The following is a 17,775-nucleotide window of genomic DNA, read 5'->3' as shown; positions in this document are numbered from 1 at the left end:
AAGAAGCATGACATTACCGAGGGTACATGGTTTATGTAATGAGCTGTGAATTGGTGTTCAGAAATTTCTTGTTATTTATTGGTTGTTTAGTGTAATTTTTACTTGTTTACTAAGGTCAAAGGTAAAATTAATCTTATGTTGCATAAATATAACTCTAAGATTGTAAATTTCTGTAGTTGAAAAGATATGTATGTAGTTCTTCACATACAAAAAATACATTATTTTCAACAGAATAAGTGCTGAAGATAAGTGCTGTCCATACAAGTCTTTGGGCTCCACCATGTCAAATGTTTGGAAGGTCTTGAGAAAGAGTTTTCCGTTGCATTGCTGGCTTGACTCTGCACAATTGATAGGCCAATGACAATGAAACAATGGGGCTTTTGATCTGTGGGATTGGATTTTCATTGATGGCTCAATTAGAGAGTCCTAAGCCCTCTTGGGTAGGCCTTTCAGAAGTAGGAGTTTTGGGTATTAGTGGTCCTGAATCCCGTCCATGCTTTTGATGATGATTTTGGACTGATTCATCACCAGCCATACAATGAAACTTGTCTCTATCAACACAGCAATAGTACCTTTAAAAATTTATTTACTTTGAAAATTGGTGACGTGTTCAATACTTATTTCACCCGCTGTATACTGCCTTACATCTCTCATGAGAGCAATAGTTCAGTTACGAGCAGCAGGAATCTGTGGGAAATCTGTCACCCTTCTGATAGCCTCCTCAATATTTTTTTAGTAACACTGTACAGTGCTTTATACTGTTTTCTTTATGTAGCCGTGTGACTTGGCTTGGTATGGTCAGGGCAGAGTCTCCCCACCAGTGTCTGTCACTCCATGCTAACTCCACGCATCTTGGTTACTCCGAAGCACCTGTTCCTCACGCCAGTTAAGAAGCATGACATTACCGAGGGTACATGGTTTATGTAATGAGCTGTGAATTGGTGTTCATAAATTTCTTGTTACTTATTGGTTGTTTAGTGTAATTTTTACTTGTTTACTAAGGTCAAAGGTAAAATTAATCTTATGTTGCATAAATATAACTCTAAGATTGTAAATTACTGTAGTTGAAAAGATATGTATGTAGTTCTTCACATACGAAAAATCAATTATTTTCAACAGAATAAGTGCGGAAGATAGATGATACAGAGGGAAAAGTACATTTTATTTGATGTATATTTCAGCATAAAACTAAATGAAAGAGGCAGAGAGACAACAATATAAAAGAAGCTCTTTTCATTAACAAAGCAAAAACAAACAGAAAAAGAAAAAAAATTAAGACATTCAGGCCAGGAATTATTAGATTTAATACCATGAGGTTAATAACCTTGCTTTTATCAACTCTTTTTATCAAACCCACAGTCCAGATTCCAGTGAATGGAGACTACAAACTATCTCTAAGGTGATGCTTCAGCTTCATTCCTGCTGCATAATGTTAATGACAACAAGAAACACATCCATTGACTCATACTTCAACTTCTTTCCTATTGCATTAGTGAAAACAACAGACCAACTCATCATTATATTGCACTATTTATGATTACATCCAGATAGGTAGTGCATGAAGTACTTCTGCTTTTAATAAGGCTTGGTCCAAAATAGTGTATAGAGATAACCAAATACTTACACAACTAGTATATGTGGTCATCATCATTACATTTGTCAATGGCCTTCCAACTGCCATTTTATTATTATTATTATTATTATTATTATTATTATTATTAGTTACATATATATATCACTTTCTCAAATTCAAGGTCATTTTACAGACAGATGTCAGCTTTTACAATCACTCACACCATTGAGAAGCAGCAACCATTTTCTGCACAGCACAAATAAAATTTGGGGAAAATACTGTTGTACCGATTTTAACACTAATGAAATGTTAATCATGATTGATACGATTAACTGGGACATCATAACAGGGAAAATGAATACATTTAAATTTTTTGTTAATGATTATTAATTCAGTTTCAACTCATGAAAGTTCAACACCCTGATTATTTCTCGTCAACCAAAAATCAGAATATCACTTTTGACTCACAAGCTATAGCTAAGAGTACATTTATTGAATAAGCAGAGATAGGAGAATATGCATAAAAGTAATTGATTAAGATTCTACTATGACCAGTGGTATTGAGTCTTCTAAAGTCACTATAGTATAACATATGTAACAACAATGTAACCAATCGAATCAACACAAACTAGATTTGTGGTGGACCAAAGCAGCTACCTAATAAGAGAAAGAAAAGAACAGAAAGAAAAGAAAAGAGTGTTTAAGTAACCTCTGAAATGTTCAACTGGACAGTTTACTTATCAAACCAAACAATGACCAACAAAAGGAATTTAATGAATTTAATGGGGCATGATATAACAGGAAGACCTGGAGCAGAAGGAGAAACTGTTGTGAAACAGCCTGGAGGAGCCTGGAGGAGACCTAAGAATAAGATTGAGGAGGCGACATTGCAGATGGGATGAAAAAGTTAACTGTAAGTTTTACTACTGGTACCAACTGGTAACGTAAAAAGGGAAATATCTGTCCTTACAAGTCTTTGGGCTCCACCATGTCAAATGTTTGGAAGGTCTTGAGAAAGAGTTTTCCGGTGCATTGCTGGCTTGACCCTGCACAATTGATAGGCCGATGACAATGAAACAACGGGGCTTTTGATCTGTGGGATTGGATTTTCATACCTGGCTCAATTAGAGAGTCCTAGGCCCTTTTTGGTAGGCCTTGCAGAAGTAGGAGTTTTGGGTATCAGTGGTCATGAATCCCGTCCATGCTTTTGATGATGATTTTGGACTGATTCATCACAAGCCATACAATGAAACTTGTCTCTATCAACACAGCAAGGCGAGTTTGTTTGATATAAGCTATGATGAGTGAATTCTGACTAACATGAACTAAAAATAAGATATTAAGCAGAGGTTTTGGGTATCAGTGGTCATGCATCCCATCCTTGCTTTTGCTGATGATTCTGGAATGATTCATAAATGGACATACAATGAAACTTCAGTCTCAGTCAACACAGCAAGGCGAGGTGGTTTGACAAGATGTGATGGAAGAATTCTGACTAACACTAAAAATAAGATATTAAGCAGAACAAACAAAACAAAATAAATAAATAAAATAAGGTAACATGAAATTTAAGTCTGTTTTAACCATTTAAAAGAGGCTGTAATGTTGGGGAGGTTGAGGGCGAACACACACTTGAAGTAACATTGTCTCAGATATGTGAACAAACAGAACTAGACATACGAAAAGAAATATGAATAATTAGGGAACAGACAACCTGAATAAAACAAATGAATAGCAAATTCAATAACAAACAAGCAGAAATACAAAACATCCAGGATAGAACAGACTAATAAAACATGCAACACACTAACAGGCTAAAGGGATGGGATGATTACAATCAGGACACTAAGGAAACTAGACACAAAGAAACAACTAATGATAGCACAATGATGAAGCATAAACCTAAGATACAATAGCATGACTAATAGGCATGACCAAAGATAAAGGAAGGGGAATACGCTGGGGTCCGGAGGCATGGGTACATTAAGGGGCAATGGGTCTTGGCCAGCGACAGGTCTGGGAGGTCTGGAGGTGCTGCTATGGCCAACAACAGGTCTGGGAGGTCCGGAGATGTGGCTATGGCCAGCAGCAGGTCCGGGGGCACCAGTGTGGCATTCAGCAGCAGGTCTAGGGGGTCCAGGGATGTGGCTTCAGCATTCAGTGGCAGGCCCAGTAGGTCCAGGGGCACGGCCACAGAAACAGACTGGAAACAGGAATAGGTAGAACGGCATCTGTTATGCCAGGAACAGGCTGGTTGGCATCTCTCATGCCAGGGAAAGGAAGTGGCAGCATGGCATCTTCCACACCGGGAACAGGAACTGGAACAGGCTAGGTGATTTCCTTCATGCTGGGTACAGGAAGTGGCATGTTTGTGTCCTCATCTCTGAAAATAGGGACTGGCAGGACCACATCCTCCACTCCGGAGACAGAGATTGGCAGGGCCACGTCTTCTACTCTGGAGACAGTGAATGACAGGACTGTATCCTCTACACCGGAGAAAGAGACTGGCAAGACCATGTCATCCAGACAGGGACATGCGGTAGGTCCAGAGGTGCAACTACTGCTGGGGAAAACACATGCATGCAGCAGGACATGGAGACAGCTAACCTGAGTGTGGTATCTGTAACATGATGCACAGACAAAAAAACCTCAGAGAGGCTGCCAACATGAGGCACTGGATCCAGAAGCTGGGCACTCTAGGGGCCTGGGGCTCTCACCCACTTGTATTAAGACAGCTCGTGGCCTGACAGAACAAACATTCAGAAATTCAGTAGGATCGAGACATCCTACTGAAAATGGAGCTGGCTTTGTAACATGAACCCCTCTAAGGAACCCTCTCCATTGTACTCATGTAGGGGACCCATTTCCAAAGGGAGAGACCAAGGTGTGCTGGTCTTAATTTGAGTTAACAAGTCTTGAAAAAATTTTCTTGAATCTACTGCACTAAAGTCCCTTATTTGAGTGGCCCCTACAGGGCTGGAAACATGAACAGCAGTAAGTGCATTGACATTCTTGAGCCCTTCTAGGTCCTGCCTCAGAATGTAAGTCTGACTGCCAGAAGACTATGGAAAGGAATGTAATGATTCTGTGGAGAAATTGCAGAAACCCACCAACAACTAGCTTTACTTATTCTTTCATATAACTTAGAATTTAGGACTTTTTTACATTTTACAATTTAATTTATTTGTTGTAATTTTAATTAAAATGTTTTATTTATTATTTGCAGTTACATAGTTACATAGTGATATCAGTGACTATGTTATTTCAAATGTTTCTTCTGAAAGCCAGATAAAGAAGAGGTTATTGAGTTTTTTCACATTTTAGATTTCTGAAGGACAAGCAAATCAGCAAATTTATAGATAGGTAACTTGGCTAAAGAAAACCTTTTACAGTTAGCATATGTGAACATTGGAACCGATATCCTTATTATGCTGTAACATTACTGAAAAATGTTTTCCAACAAATTCAAACTTTTTTTTTTCTTTTAAAGCCAGTGTTGTGCTTCATTACCATACAAACAACTGTAATCCACCTAACCTATAAAGTTACATTCAATTCTGGCTTCTGGCCTTTAGGGAGGAAAAACCTTTTGCTGTTAGGCTCTAACCATTGGGGACAAAACCATTGGGGACAAACCCTGATTATAAAAAAGCCTTAGTAACACCAGTTCTTCTGTTGGCCAGATCAACGTGTTTGCTGAGTATGACATGACTGGCAGGGCATGTGTGTTTATGGCTTTAATCTTATTATTCCCATTCACCTGTCTCTTGAGAATCTGCTTCATCATCATCATACACAGTAGAACAGAGTTACAGAATACCACTGCTGACTGCCACACCATCAACAAGATGCTTCCAGGCAGCCCAAACCTAGACAGGAACAACTGAGGGTTAAGGACCTTGCTCAGGGGCCCAACAGCAGCAACCCAGCAGCAGCAGGGCTTGAACCAGCAACCTCCCAATCCCAAATTAAGTACCCCAACCACTGAGCCACCAACACCTGCACCAATCTGCTTTAGCAGATGGAGGTACTTGGATGTTGATGTACTTGGATGCTTGGTGAATCCCCTAGATATTCTCTAGGTCAGTTATATGGACTTGTGGGAGTTAAATTCCCTGTTATGGTCACATTCCAGTGTCATTGTTGTAGTTCCTGGTCAGGTGGATCAATCAGTGACTCTTTCAGTCTTGGCATACAGATTGGTGTCATCCATGTACAAGAGGTGGCTGATGGCAGTTCCACTCCTGAGTTTGCACATGTACCCACTCTATTTATGATCTGACTGATTCAGGCCTATGCAGAACAGCAGTGAGGACAGTGTATTTCTTTGGTACGTATCACACATTATAGTCACCTGGGGAATCGTCTTTTATATAAACCTAAAAAAACACCCATTATCATGGTAAGTATATAATAATGTGTTATCAGGGCTATCTGGACACCCAAAGCCCAGGGAAATGGGTAGAATTATGAATTCTATTCTAACCCAATACAATATTTAAATTACATCTGCATCAAGATGAAAATCAGTATATTTATGAATTTTCTGACAAGGCAGTGATCTACAGCATAATCCTCATAATCAGAGAAAATAACCCCAAAATCAATGTATAATATATATGAATATTATGTTTTTCTTATTGAAGGTACCAGTATGTGGATATGTGCATCAGTTCCACAGATAGGGCTTTTTAAAATCTTTTGCAATAACATATACTTCTGGTCCATACTTTATCTGGAAATCAAGTCTTTCACATTTCACCCAATTCACTATTAAAACACAAATAAAACCTAAATCTCTTTCCACTCTGCTATCCCCCTCGGTTGGTGTCCCTGTCATAATCAGCTTATGGCCTGTACTCTCCGTTCTGTGTTTTTGTTCTGTCTGTGCTTGTTTCTTTAATTCATTTTTGAGTGCAAGATCGGTGGTATTTAACTAAACCCATTGTTAGATACTATGCTTTATGATATCTTATTTAAAATTAAGATATGAATATTATTGTACACTGTTAGAATGATGTGCCAACTACACAATAATTCATGGTGTATGTAATGCTCAGTTAATGTCAACCAGTAAAATGCATCTCATGCTGTGCTGTGGAAGTGCATAAAACAAACCTAAACTGACATTTGAATGATTCATAATTTATTTTCCAGCATCAAACAATGTAGGAGACAAAACAGCTACTACAAAACCCAAAATTATTAAACAAAACAAAAACAAATTCAAAAAACGAACCTGGTTATTTATTATTATAATTACGTCATGTTAGGATTTCAAGTGTTTCTGGCTACTTTTGGTTTGTTTTCTTCTTAATATTTGATCAGGAACAAGAATCAGCTAAATCACTCTGTCAACTCATCCTTCCCCATCTTTCCTATTACACAACCTAACTGAGAATAACAGACATGTGTTTGTGCAGATAAGCAGTGTTTAAAGCACTGCTTGTGTGTTTGATAAGTATTAGTACAAGGTAGCACCTTCAGAAATTATTAAATAGTCCATTAAAAACTCTGAATAACATTGAATCATATCAAGATCAAACAATGCATTGAACATCTTTATGGTGCTTGCCAGGGGCCTCTCAATTTCCTTTTTACATGTCACTAAACTACTCAAATGATCTAAAAGCAATACTTTTCTGTGTTGATTAAAAATATATGTAGTGCAAAGTCCACAGTAAATGATAGGGATGTCATTAACCAAAAAATCTGATGACACTCCAGTACCAAAGTTCTAGCAGTTGAATGTGTAACTCTTCTTAAATAGTACAAGAGATCATTCCTTTGATTCTAAAGCATTTTTGCATCATTCTGTTTATTCTACAAAAAAAAAGTTTTAGAAAATTCCTCCTTATGCTGGAAATATATAATTGAATTCATTGTGTTTTGTTTTTTCTTTATAGTTGCCTGATTGTTGTCTGCTGTACCTTTAGCATGGCCTTTATAAGTTTCAGTATACTGGAAAATGAGAATCTGGGGTTCGCTTTAAAAAGAAAATCCACAAGAATGTGTTATTCGCAAAATTTACATCAAAATTCACCAGTTTTGCCTTTAAATACTTACTGTGACTCACCTTGAAATGGAATGTCCTTTCTCCTGTGGGAAACGGATATCATCCAACATTGACGAAGTCAAGGTAGTCTTATGGAGGCACAGCAAGTAGGTATCCATGTCTTTTTATTAATTCTGACACACATTTGTCAGTTAAAAAAGTGAGATACAGTTCAAGTTACTTCCATGTCTTATTTTGTGCAAACACTAGATGGTGCCAGAGGTCATTTAAAGTAACAATACTCCAAAGAAAGAACCTTGATGGGGGGAAAAAATAATAAGTGCATTTGAAACCTGTGTGTTGATTCCTTTTTTCGCATTTATTGATTCCCAGCTTCATATAAACTGGATGTTGAGGCATAAACATAGTACTTTTCTACAATTCAACAAAAATATAACCAATATTTACAATTATTGTATTAAAAATACAAAAAGAAAGAAAGACAGAAAATAACAACCAATACATACTCCACCAATTGTCTTTGTAAAAGACGTACAGGTAAAAGTAGTCAAGAATGAGAGAATCTTCACCAGCTAAATGTACACTTCTCACTTGACATCACACATCAAACAAAGTAGCAGCGCTACCTACTACAGTTTATCTTATGTTTGTACATTTTGTGCAACTTATTTTTCGAAATAGGACTCCACTCAGCTTGCCAAAAAAGCATGTCTAGTTCCAAAAATTCAAATGGAAGTGAATGATTTATATAACCACTGGTTTACAAATGTTTATTTATTTTTTTGTTGTTTTTTTTTTTTTTGTATGTGGCATTTTGTTTTACGACTGCAACCGTTACAAAAAACAAAGGAAAATTACAGCAAGACGAGAAAGAAACATTGAAGTGATATTACAGGCTACAGTGGAAAACACTGCAATCTTTTTTCTCCCTCAAAGTCTGTCATGTCTAAATACTGATCAATGTGATCAGTTTAACTCAGTGATAAAAAGGAACAATAAAAGTGACTTGTTCTCAACAGTTGAGTTCTGCTTAGCTTGGCAGCCTTCAGGTCAGTTAGTGACATCCTTCCGCACCGGAGTCTTAGAAGCATCTTTTTCTTGGGAAGGTCCATTCATCTGCTGTGCAGTCTGCATAAGACCACTTCCATTTGTAGAGTGCGACACAAGCATGACTTAAGCCCTCATAAGGCCTACATAGCACCACAAAAAGCCAGCATACCTCAGCCATGAACATCTCACAACACACGACAGTCGAGAATGGTTCATGTCAGGAAAGAGCACCCGGTCTGGCCTTGCCTTGGCTGGCTGGACAAACCTTCATCTTGACTGTACACTGACAGCTTGTCCCACACACAACAGTACAGGACAGTGATGTCTGTTGTATTTGTCATTTCATGAAAATGGGTACAGTGACATGGGGGAGGATCCAGTGCTTCACCTGCAAAATGACCACGTGTGGCCTGCTAAATGAGATATACTGGGTTCCTGGGAATATTTTGAGCAGCCTAAACTCAGAGAAAGCTTTTGTTCAAATACGTATAGCACTTGATAGAATAATTTAGTCTTCTGTCCAGTCACAGTTCTCACGCCTCTCTCTTGCTGTCCGTTGAGTGAGAGAGCTTCAGCATGGTATTCCACCCATATGATCAATGGAGAAGACACAGCCTGACTTTAGCATGGAAGAGCTAGATGAACATCTCATAACCTCCCATCTTTAAAGACTACAATGAAGGACTGGAGATCATCAAAGGTGTGCCAGCTGGAGTCTGCACCTAAGCAAACTCCAAAGGAGATCGCTGACTGAGCCCTCTGCAACTATAAGGAATAGCCTTGCAAAACTATTTCTAACATCTGTGGAACTGCTCATGTTTTCTTCCCAAGTGACGGTAGTGGGAGTAGGTCAAAACAAAACCTCAGGACTGAGATTCAAGAACAAGACAACTCCAGAAGTCTTGCCTTTAAAAAAAAAAGCATGCTTTCTGAGATCATCCAAGCAAAGTTGTAGGCTCTACTCCAACCTGGGAACAGACAATAGGTAAAAGGCGCAGGTGTATTGCTCCCTATATCGCTCCCGACAAGGGCCCTAAGAAGTGGAGAAGTGTGCTGGGTAGACAGGGGCGTGCCCATAGGCAGTGTCCTAGCTTCCTTCCTTGCTCCTGGGGTCCGTTAGTGCAGGAAGATTATTTCCTTCTCTCAATCACCTGCTCAAATAATACTGCAACAGTGCCTTGCACAGTTCTGAGTGTTGTGAGGAGTAGGAGGGACAGAGAGATTATTGGAGTCTGAAAAGGTTTGAATGCCTCCCCTTCACATGTTCTCATTCTTGTCCCAAAGAGAAGACCATGCGCATTTTGCTCTCATCTTACAAAAGGGAGCTTTAAAAAAGTGCAGGTGGAAATAAAAGGATTTTTGGCTCTATTTTTTTTTTCCTTTTTGGGGGGTTGGGTGAGGTGGTGGGGTGGTGTCTGTCACTGACCGTCAATGGCAGTTTCGTCTTAGTGTGAATGTCGCACCGCTGTGTTCATTTTCAAGTTCATGTTTGAGTCCTTTTTTGTACTTTAAGCTAAATAGGTTTTCCAAAGTGCCATGTAAGTTGCTTTTCATCTGTTCTTTTTTTTTTATCCATCTTTCTCCTCCTTTTTTTCACAGTATTTTAGTTTGCAGGGCAGCAAAACCCTTTGCGATGATTTAAGGCAGGGAAGGGAGATGAATCCACCAATGAGGAGAGGGGCAGGTAGTGCCATTCAGATGAAGATTGGTTGCTCTGGCAGTCTGCCTGCCCCTGAAGACTCTTATTAGACTTCAGTCGCTGCCACAAGTGTCCAGCAGTAGAGTGTCCTTCCCTTCAAACAGCTGAAACCTGTTCATCCTCTGGAAGCAGGGAAAAGGACTGTTGGTCAGTGTGAGTCCCCACACATACACACATTCACACACAGTCACAAACATACATGTATACAGAAGCACATACGCAACATAATTTGCAACATAACCTGGTCTTACCACACCAGTGTCAAACACGACAGACGTATTCTTCGAGTCTGCAAAATGCAGCTGCGATGAATAAATATTCTCAGCTACAATGAATAAATATTCAGTTACATTCAGAACTAACAGCATTTAATATGTCATAACTTAGCATGCACAGCTATAAGCTGGTGGTGAAAGGTTCCTAATACTGAGTCATTCTTTACAACAGAAGTACCTCACGTGGTTGTTAGTTTGTAAGCAAGCATTAACAGGACTACGATTCCCAGATGGCAGTTCTGATGTCTCTGCAATTTGATGAGAGAGTGCCGACACACACGGCAGAGCATAGAGCAATGGTAGGGATGTTGCCATGGAAGTGGAGGAAGGCCATCTCCTTGGTAACGCATGCACTGCATGAGATGTGTTGGTGATTGGTGGCTGGTGATGGGGGCTGGAACAAATGAGTTGTGAATTCATAGCATGCAGCACAAGCCTGTGGCCAAGAGTGAATGAATGAATGTGTGTGTGTGTGTGTGTGTGTGTGAGTGTGTGTGTGAGAGAGAGAGAGAGAGAGAGAGAGAGAGAGAGAGAGTGTGTGTGTGTGTGTGTGTGTGAGAGAGGGAGAACGCGAGAGAGAGAGAGAGAATATGGAAGAGCTGCAGTTTGGGGAGTTTTACCTGCCAGGGTGGTGTGTGTGATTCATGGCCTGGGGGGCTCTGCTGTGTGTGGGCCTCTCCTCCTCTGAGCTCTGAGTTTGGGAGACAAGCACTCACCCTCCTCTTCCATCTCGTTGGCCTCATCGTCGGCCATGCCGCGTGCTTCCAGCTGCTCGGACTTGCCCGCCGAGGGTGGCTGCTGTGCATCAGGCGAGTGGGTGACCAGGCGCGAGCGCTGCAGGGCTGTGGTGTAGTCTGGGGGCCTACGGCCTGTGTGTGACGCCCCCTCCGTCACGTCCGAGATGGTCAACGCCGTGTAGCCTGGCGGCGTGGGTGGGGGGTCCCGGTAACGGCCATCTTTCCGTGCTGGGTTGGGGAAAGGTGGAGGGGGTCAGCATTCACTACACTCCGACCCACAATGTACTCACACCGATTTGTGGCCATGTAGAGAGATGCCCTCAAGAATTTGGTCTTGTGAAGTGAATGTTTTTATTAGTCAGTCACATCTAGAAAAAGGTACATGACAACAGCATTATTCAGCATGTGCTTACTGAGTACGCCCTTGGCGTTGCCAGCGGTGATGGGCGAGGGCCGTCTGCTGTGCTGCTTGGACTCCTCAGAGCCGGTGGAAGTGATGCTGCTGGTATCTGCATCGGCGCTAACGTCTTTCCCGCCCCGCCGCTTTATGGTGCCTGTGTCACCCTCGGAGTCCTCACCCCAGCATGCCGCCGGCGAGGATGAGGCTGAGCAAGCTGATGCCCAACTGCCTCGGCCCGCCCACAGCCCCGCCCCCTCGGCAAGGGCCTCCCAGCTCCGCCCCTGCTGCATGGTCTGGATGTTATCATGTGAGCCGCTTGAGCAGGACGTCCAGCTGCCGCGTCCCGAGTCGGCAGCGTCCAAGGAGACACGATCGCCCTGGTCCTGCGTGAGCTCCTCCGAGCTGGGTGACGAGAGCACAGTCGCCCCCGCATACATGCTGCGGCAGTCCTGCATGGACGAGTATGACCTACGGATGATGCCGAGCCCAAAGAAATAAAGAGAAGGGAAATATTTCTCATTACAACAGCAGCACCAATCGGAATATAAGCATAATGTAAAAAAAAAAACCAAGACGTACTAGACATTCTTAAACAGGTGTGTAAAATGAGAGCTAAGCTAGCAGCTGATAATGGTTATGTTCCATCACAAAGGCTAACTTTGGGCAAGTAAAATTACATAGCTAACTTTTGACCAAATGAAACTAGCGAACTGCTGGAAAGTTAAAAAGGAGGCCAGTAGGAGGCCACTCACCCCAGGCTGTATTGGTCCGGGTCAGCCGTAGCCCTACGCTCTAGTCGGTGAACCCCACCATGACCATCGGCGGCCCCTCCCCCGAAGCGGTGCCGTCGCTCGTCAGGTCCAATGTCCAGGGAGGAGGTGCTGACTAGGCTGGAGCGTGAGGAGATCTCGCTGTGGCCCGAGTCAGAGAGGCTGTCGGCTGCACGACCCAAACCTTTTGAACCGCAGACCCACACTATTCTCAACTGGTCATGACTGGGGAAATGTGGCTCATCTTTGAAATCTGGATTCACAACATCTGTCATACTGTACTGCCAGTTAAATTAATATTTTTTGGTACATGTTCACTAAGGCTGCAACAGTAACTTGCATGAAATATAAAAGAAATATTAACAATAGGGGTAAAAAGCAAACTACATCTTATAACTACAAGTAGCTACCATATACATGCACCCACCACAAACCTAAAAAAGAAAACTTTTATATCTTTATATTTATTTTAGTAAGATATACAGGTTATATATTTTGAAAAGGAGCATTAGTTGCTTCAGCTACTACTCAGCACTGTTGACACACCATAGCAGGACTAGCCGTTTCCAGAAAACTATTAGCTTTATCTGTAATAGATCATCTTTCAACACATTTGCCTTTATCTGATCTATATTGAAGCAAAAACGGCACAGCACTTTCACTGGACTCCACCATTGAGAAAATGCAGTCATATCCCCGGGAGCCAAAATGGCTCCCGGCTCAGAGCCAGGCCGATCAATAAGGCGTCGAGTTTCCTCAGCGGCAGAGAATCCTGAGAGGACAAACTCCCACTGGCAGCCTGCCATCTGCAGCTCTACTAGCATATCAGCACCTCTGTCATCTACAGCTTCAGCACAACACCAGTTCAGCTCATAGCTCAGCCCACCAAAATAAAAATATTCTGGTTTTACAGTCTTATTACTGCCATATTAGTGTTATATTATACAATATCCACCAAATATACATCGCTGTACAGTGCAATGTATTTGTCTGAACACAAACAAACAGCCTGTGCTGTTTGGTCAAGCAGAATAGGTGTTTTACTCACAACCATACTGGTTGTATATTAAACTTCAGTGCACTATTCTACTGGTATGACTGTGAATAATGCTTTAATATTTACTAGTCAAAATATTACTCCCTTTTGAATGAGACAATAGAAGGACCTAGAGAATGCAGTGTAAGATTGAGGCTATACCCTCTCCTTCCTCTGGGGCATTTGTATCCAAGCTGCTACCTGCTGCCGCCTTTCTACAGCAAGAAGTAAATCTCCTTACACTCTGGTTTCTTAAAGATGCCAAGCTGCATGCAAGGCAAACAACTGTGTGAGGCTCAGATTAAATTCCATTTAAAGAAAGGGTTTACTCCAATAATATGGATGTGAATGAAAATTACATCAGCACACCCTGCTAGCTGGCAGCATTAGCTTTCACTTGCTGTTAGATAGGTTAACCTCATGAAAACAAAACTATCCCTTTAATGGAAAAGGAACATTCTGGCAAATAGGTGGGCGGGTGCAAGTGTCTTTTGTCCTTTTGCCACAAGATGGCAGAATTTTCCATTAAGAATGCACACAGAATGCAGTGTGGACACCAGATGGCACTAGCTATGACTATTTGTGTACGTGTGTGACCACCAGAAGGCAATAATGTCACAGTTTACACATACAGCAAACAGGGCAAGAGGCGAATTTGAGAAGAGAATTTGCATAGAATGTCTGTGTGAGTGTGTATAATCAGTGCGCAACTGTATATCTGTTTTCTGTCCTCATCTCACCTTTCTTGGGAGAGCTCCGTGGAGACGTGGGCGGAGAGGAATGCTGAGACGAGGCACTGGAGATGGCGTCGTCAGCCTGCTTCCTGTGTCGTTCACTCGCCTCCTCCGACAGAGACAGGATCTTCTTCAGGGACTGCGGAGAACTAGTGCCTGCATGTGTAACACGGGACAGGCTTGCAGGTAACGTTGAGCTAAGACTATTCAAATAAAAGTCAAAAAGCCAAAAAAGCATGTGGGTCAAAAACCACACGAGACTGAAGCAACTGACCAACAGCAATGACAACGTCAGAGGAAATCGGCTGTGCGTGCGTGTCCTCTTACCAAAGGGGGGCAGGTCTTTGACAGGAACCTTCTTGCGGGAGGGGTAGAGGGCGACGGCCGGCACCTGCAGCGCCTGGTTGGGCTTCTGCAGCTGCTGGCGCTGGTGGGCGGCGGCCCGCGCCACCACAGGCGACGTGTCCGGCCTCTTCCTGTCCCCTGAACTCTTAGGTACTGGGGGATGGGGCAAGTGGACACAATGGTTCGGTTAGAATAGGTTAGCAGTGAAACTGAGTGCAAGGCAGGGCCAGGATGGAGGTAAGCAGGTGTAGGTCAAGGAGCAAATGTCTAGTGCATGAATACCGCCAGTGTGATCAAAGTGTCAAAAACTTTCACATATGAATCTGCCTTCTCCAGTATGTGGTAGGGTTTTTTAACATGATAGAGAGATTAGGCAGAGTGCATTATTACGTCCATGAAGGATGAGTACTAGAGAAATAAACTATGCATTTTATTTCTAGCCTGTGTGTGTGTATATATATATATATATATATATATGTGTGTGTGTGTGCGTGTGTATGTGTGTGCGCACGTGTGTTTGAGACAGAGATGCTCACGTGTGTTTATACTAGAGGAATAAACTATGCAGTTTATTTCTAGCCTGTGTGTGTATATATATATGTGTGTGTGTGTGTGTGTGTTTGTGTGTGTGTGTGTGCGCGCGCATGTGTTTGAGACAGAGATGCTCACGTGTGTTTATGGATGCTTCACACTGTATGGATAGTGTCTGCAGACTCTCCTCATTGGTCTCCAGTGTGAGGTTGGCCAGGTACTGCTTCACCTTGCGGGCCATCTGCGCATCCTCGTACAACTTCTTGGCATTAAGGAAGGAACTCCGCCTCACCCTCTTCTTATGCCCACCTGTCTGGGTGACATCCAGCACTGCCGCGTTGGCACTGCCCTGGCTCAGTGATCTACACACACACGCACACACACACACACGCACACCCACAATGAGGAAAGCTGCAAGGGTACTGCCAGTCCAGGATCAAACAGTGCGCTCAAAGGTGGACATGCAACCAGTCGCATTCCTTGAAGGTTTAGAACAATCCATGCATTTGGCATTCCAGCCACTCAGGTGAAAGGGGAGGAGAAAAAGATGGCTCTTTAACTCCACTTGAAACAAACCACGGCATTCATTTAAAGGGGTATCTTATAACATTCCGTACATAACAGTTTCTGCGGTCTAAGCAGGCTTTAGTTTGACCACTTCACATGGGCAGTAGCAGAAAGTGGCAAACGGAATTGGAATATGATACCATATACAATACTGGGGATTTCACTTTCAGTGTTGAACATCTAAGTACATACAAAATGATGAACTTAAAACAAACAGACAAACTCACAAACTCACTGGTAAAGACATGCTTTTTGCTAAGCATTGTAACTGGAAGTTATACGTGTTAAAACAGATCACTTTTGCTAAGATGGACCATAACAGTTCACATTAACATCACATTAACATATGAGCTCTGCTAGTAGAAAACAGACAGCCACATGCAAAATTGGTGCACTCGTGCTGGTGCAACACCCAAAGTCCATCTCAGTATTAGTGCAGGCACTTTTTGGTGATCATGTTTTTAAGTAAACGTATGAGTGAAAGTTTATCTAAATGACCCAGAATAGCAAAAGTGACGGCAGTGGCACTATGGGCCAGCTGTTTGTCAGAGTGGTACGCACACTCAAATAATGAGAACGGAAAACGAAGAACAAAAGAACAAAACAGTGAGGAGGCAGCTGAACTTAAAGATGAGTGGGGCAAGGAGTGCATGTGAGCAAGGAGGTATGGGGTTAAAGGTTAGAGGTCACCAAGAGGTCACCACACTTACCCCAAACTCCTCCATTTCTTCTTCCTGTAAGGGAGAGCCATGAATAGTGGTGTGTGGGGCAAAGAAGGGGTGGGGGGTGTAGGAGAGAGAGATGGAGAAAAGAGAGAAAGAGGGAGAAAATCAGGTAGGAGTAAGAGAAGAAGGTAAAGGGAAAAGAGAGAGAAGCTTAGATGACAAGAAAATAAGAGACCAAGAGTACGAAGGTGAGCAGCATCAGAAGCTAAACAGACAGGCAAGAGCAAATATTCCAGCATGATATAACTGTATACAAACACTCATACAACAAGATACATACACGTTTGCACGCATACACACATAAGCACAAACATCAGCAGCCAACTGCATACAGTGAAAGCCTCTGTGTGTGTGGCTGTTTGAAGGAATGACACCATAGCTCTACATACACCTGTGAAGTGTACTAAAAGCTCTTTAATGGTGTGCAGGCTAGGGTCCAGAGGGAGGACAAAACTGGACAGAGCCGAATACGATTTGGCAGGGACCCCACCTGGTGCGGAACATAAGCGCGGGGTCCATGTTCACTGCCGCCATCCTCCCCACATGCCTGATCTCCTTCGCAATCATCCGCAGCTTCTCAAAGTTCACCAACCCATCCACCTTCGAGTCGTTGCCTGAAGAAGGCACAGAGTCAGCCATTTCACATGGCAAAAAAACAGGTATTCTGAGGCTTCTTATGTACGCCTTTAAAACTGACAGAATAATTATTGTAACTATACTGGTAATGCATTTGGACAACAACGAGTGGAACACTTTTTTTATTCATAATTATTTTAGTACAAAAAGTACAAATCTGACACGGCAACCTTTAAGGAACTCTGAAGACCAGTAAGGCAAAAAACAAAACAGAAAAACTTTTTTTTTTTCTATAACTAGTTGAAAATCTCTCAGGCTCCCTAATTCACAACAGGCTGAAACAATGTCAGATATAGTGGTTCTTTTTTGAAAGCATTTAGAGGAAAAAGTCATCCACAGTAATGAGCTAAGTAAGAAGACTGGTGAAGTCAAGCTAATGTGAACCAAGAGGAGCATCTCTCACCCTCGTGGAGAAAGGTGAGGTCTTTCTTGATGACAGGAAAAAGGGGGATGATTGGCGGCTGCAGGTTCTGGCTGTTCAGAACGTTCCGGTACTTGGCCATATTTCTGGATGGGTCAAACAGGTCCTGCAGGTCACTGAAGAGTTTCTCATATTTGCTCGGCAGTTTCTCCCATGTGCCCCTCAACCTGGACACTGGCGCCAGATTCAGACCACTGCAACGATACGGAGGTCATTACATTTAACGATACGGCACAAAACCAAAAACAGGATGCCCGGCA

General features: G+C 42.2%; 1 protein-coding gene across 4 annotated transcripts in view; it reads right to left on the bottom strand.

The window, feature by feature from the left end:
- Positions 1–7,926: 7,926 nt before the first annotated feature.
- The window catches only part of rapgef2 (Rap guanine nucleotide exchange factor (GEF) 2), an 83,260-nt gene continuing 73,411 nt past the window's right edge, over positions 7,927–17,775 (bottom strand). The window contains exons 22-31 of one of the 4 annotated variants that reach the window (XM_026999348.2): positions 17,498–17,709; positions 16,949–17,072; positions 16,444–16,467; positions 15,305–15,528; positions 14,618–14,788; positions 14,297–14,446; positions 12,503–12,704; positions 11,764–12,218; positions 11,330–11,578; positions 7,927–10,460 (exon numbers count right to left, since the gene is read on the bottom strand). In XM_026999348.2, coding sequence (XP_026855149.1) covers positions 10,435–10,460; positions 11,330–11,578; positions 11,764–12,218; positions 12,503–12,704; positions 14,297–14,446; positions 14,618–14,788; positions 15,305–15,528; positions 16,444–16,467; positions 16,949–17,072; positions 17,498–17,709 — 1,837 coding nt within the window. In that variant the 3' untranslated portion in view covers positions 7,927–10,434. Of the gene's footprint in view, positions 10,461–11,164; positions 11,579–11,763; positions 12,219–12,502; positions 12,705–14,296; positions 14,447–14,617; positions 14,789–15,304; positions 15,529–16,443; positions 16,468–16,948; positions 17,073–17,497; positions 17,710–17,775 lie in introns of those variants that run through there. The other 3 variants (XM_026999346.2, XM_026999347.2, XM_035532103.1) reach the window with 3 other exon arrangements.

This window comes from Electrophorus electricus, chromosome 12 (genome assembly GCF_013358815.1).
Source record: "Electrophorus electricus isolate fEleEle1 chromosome 12, fEleEle1.pri, whole genome shotgun sequence".
Classification (NCBI taxonomy): Eukaryota; Metazoa; Chordata; class Actinopteri; order Gymnotiformes; family Gymnotidae; genus Electrophorus; species Electrophorus electricus.
The sequence above is the reverse complement of the archived record's forward strand: the minus strand, read 5'-3'. Positions and strand labels throughout refer to the sequence as shown.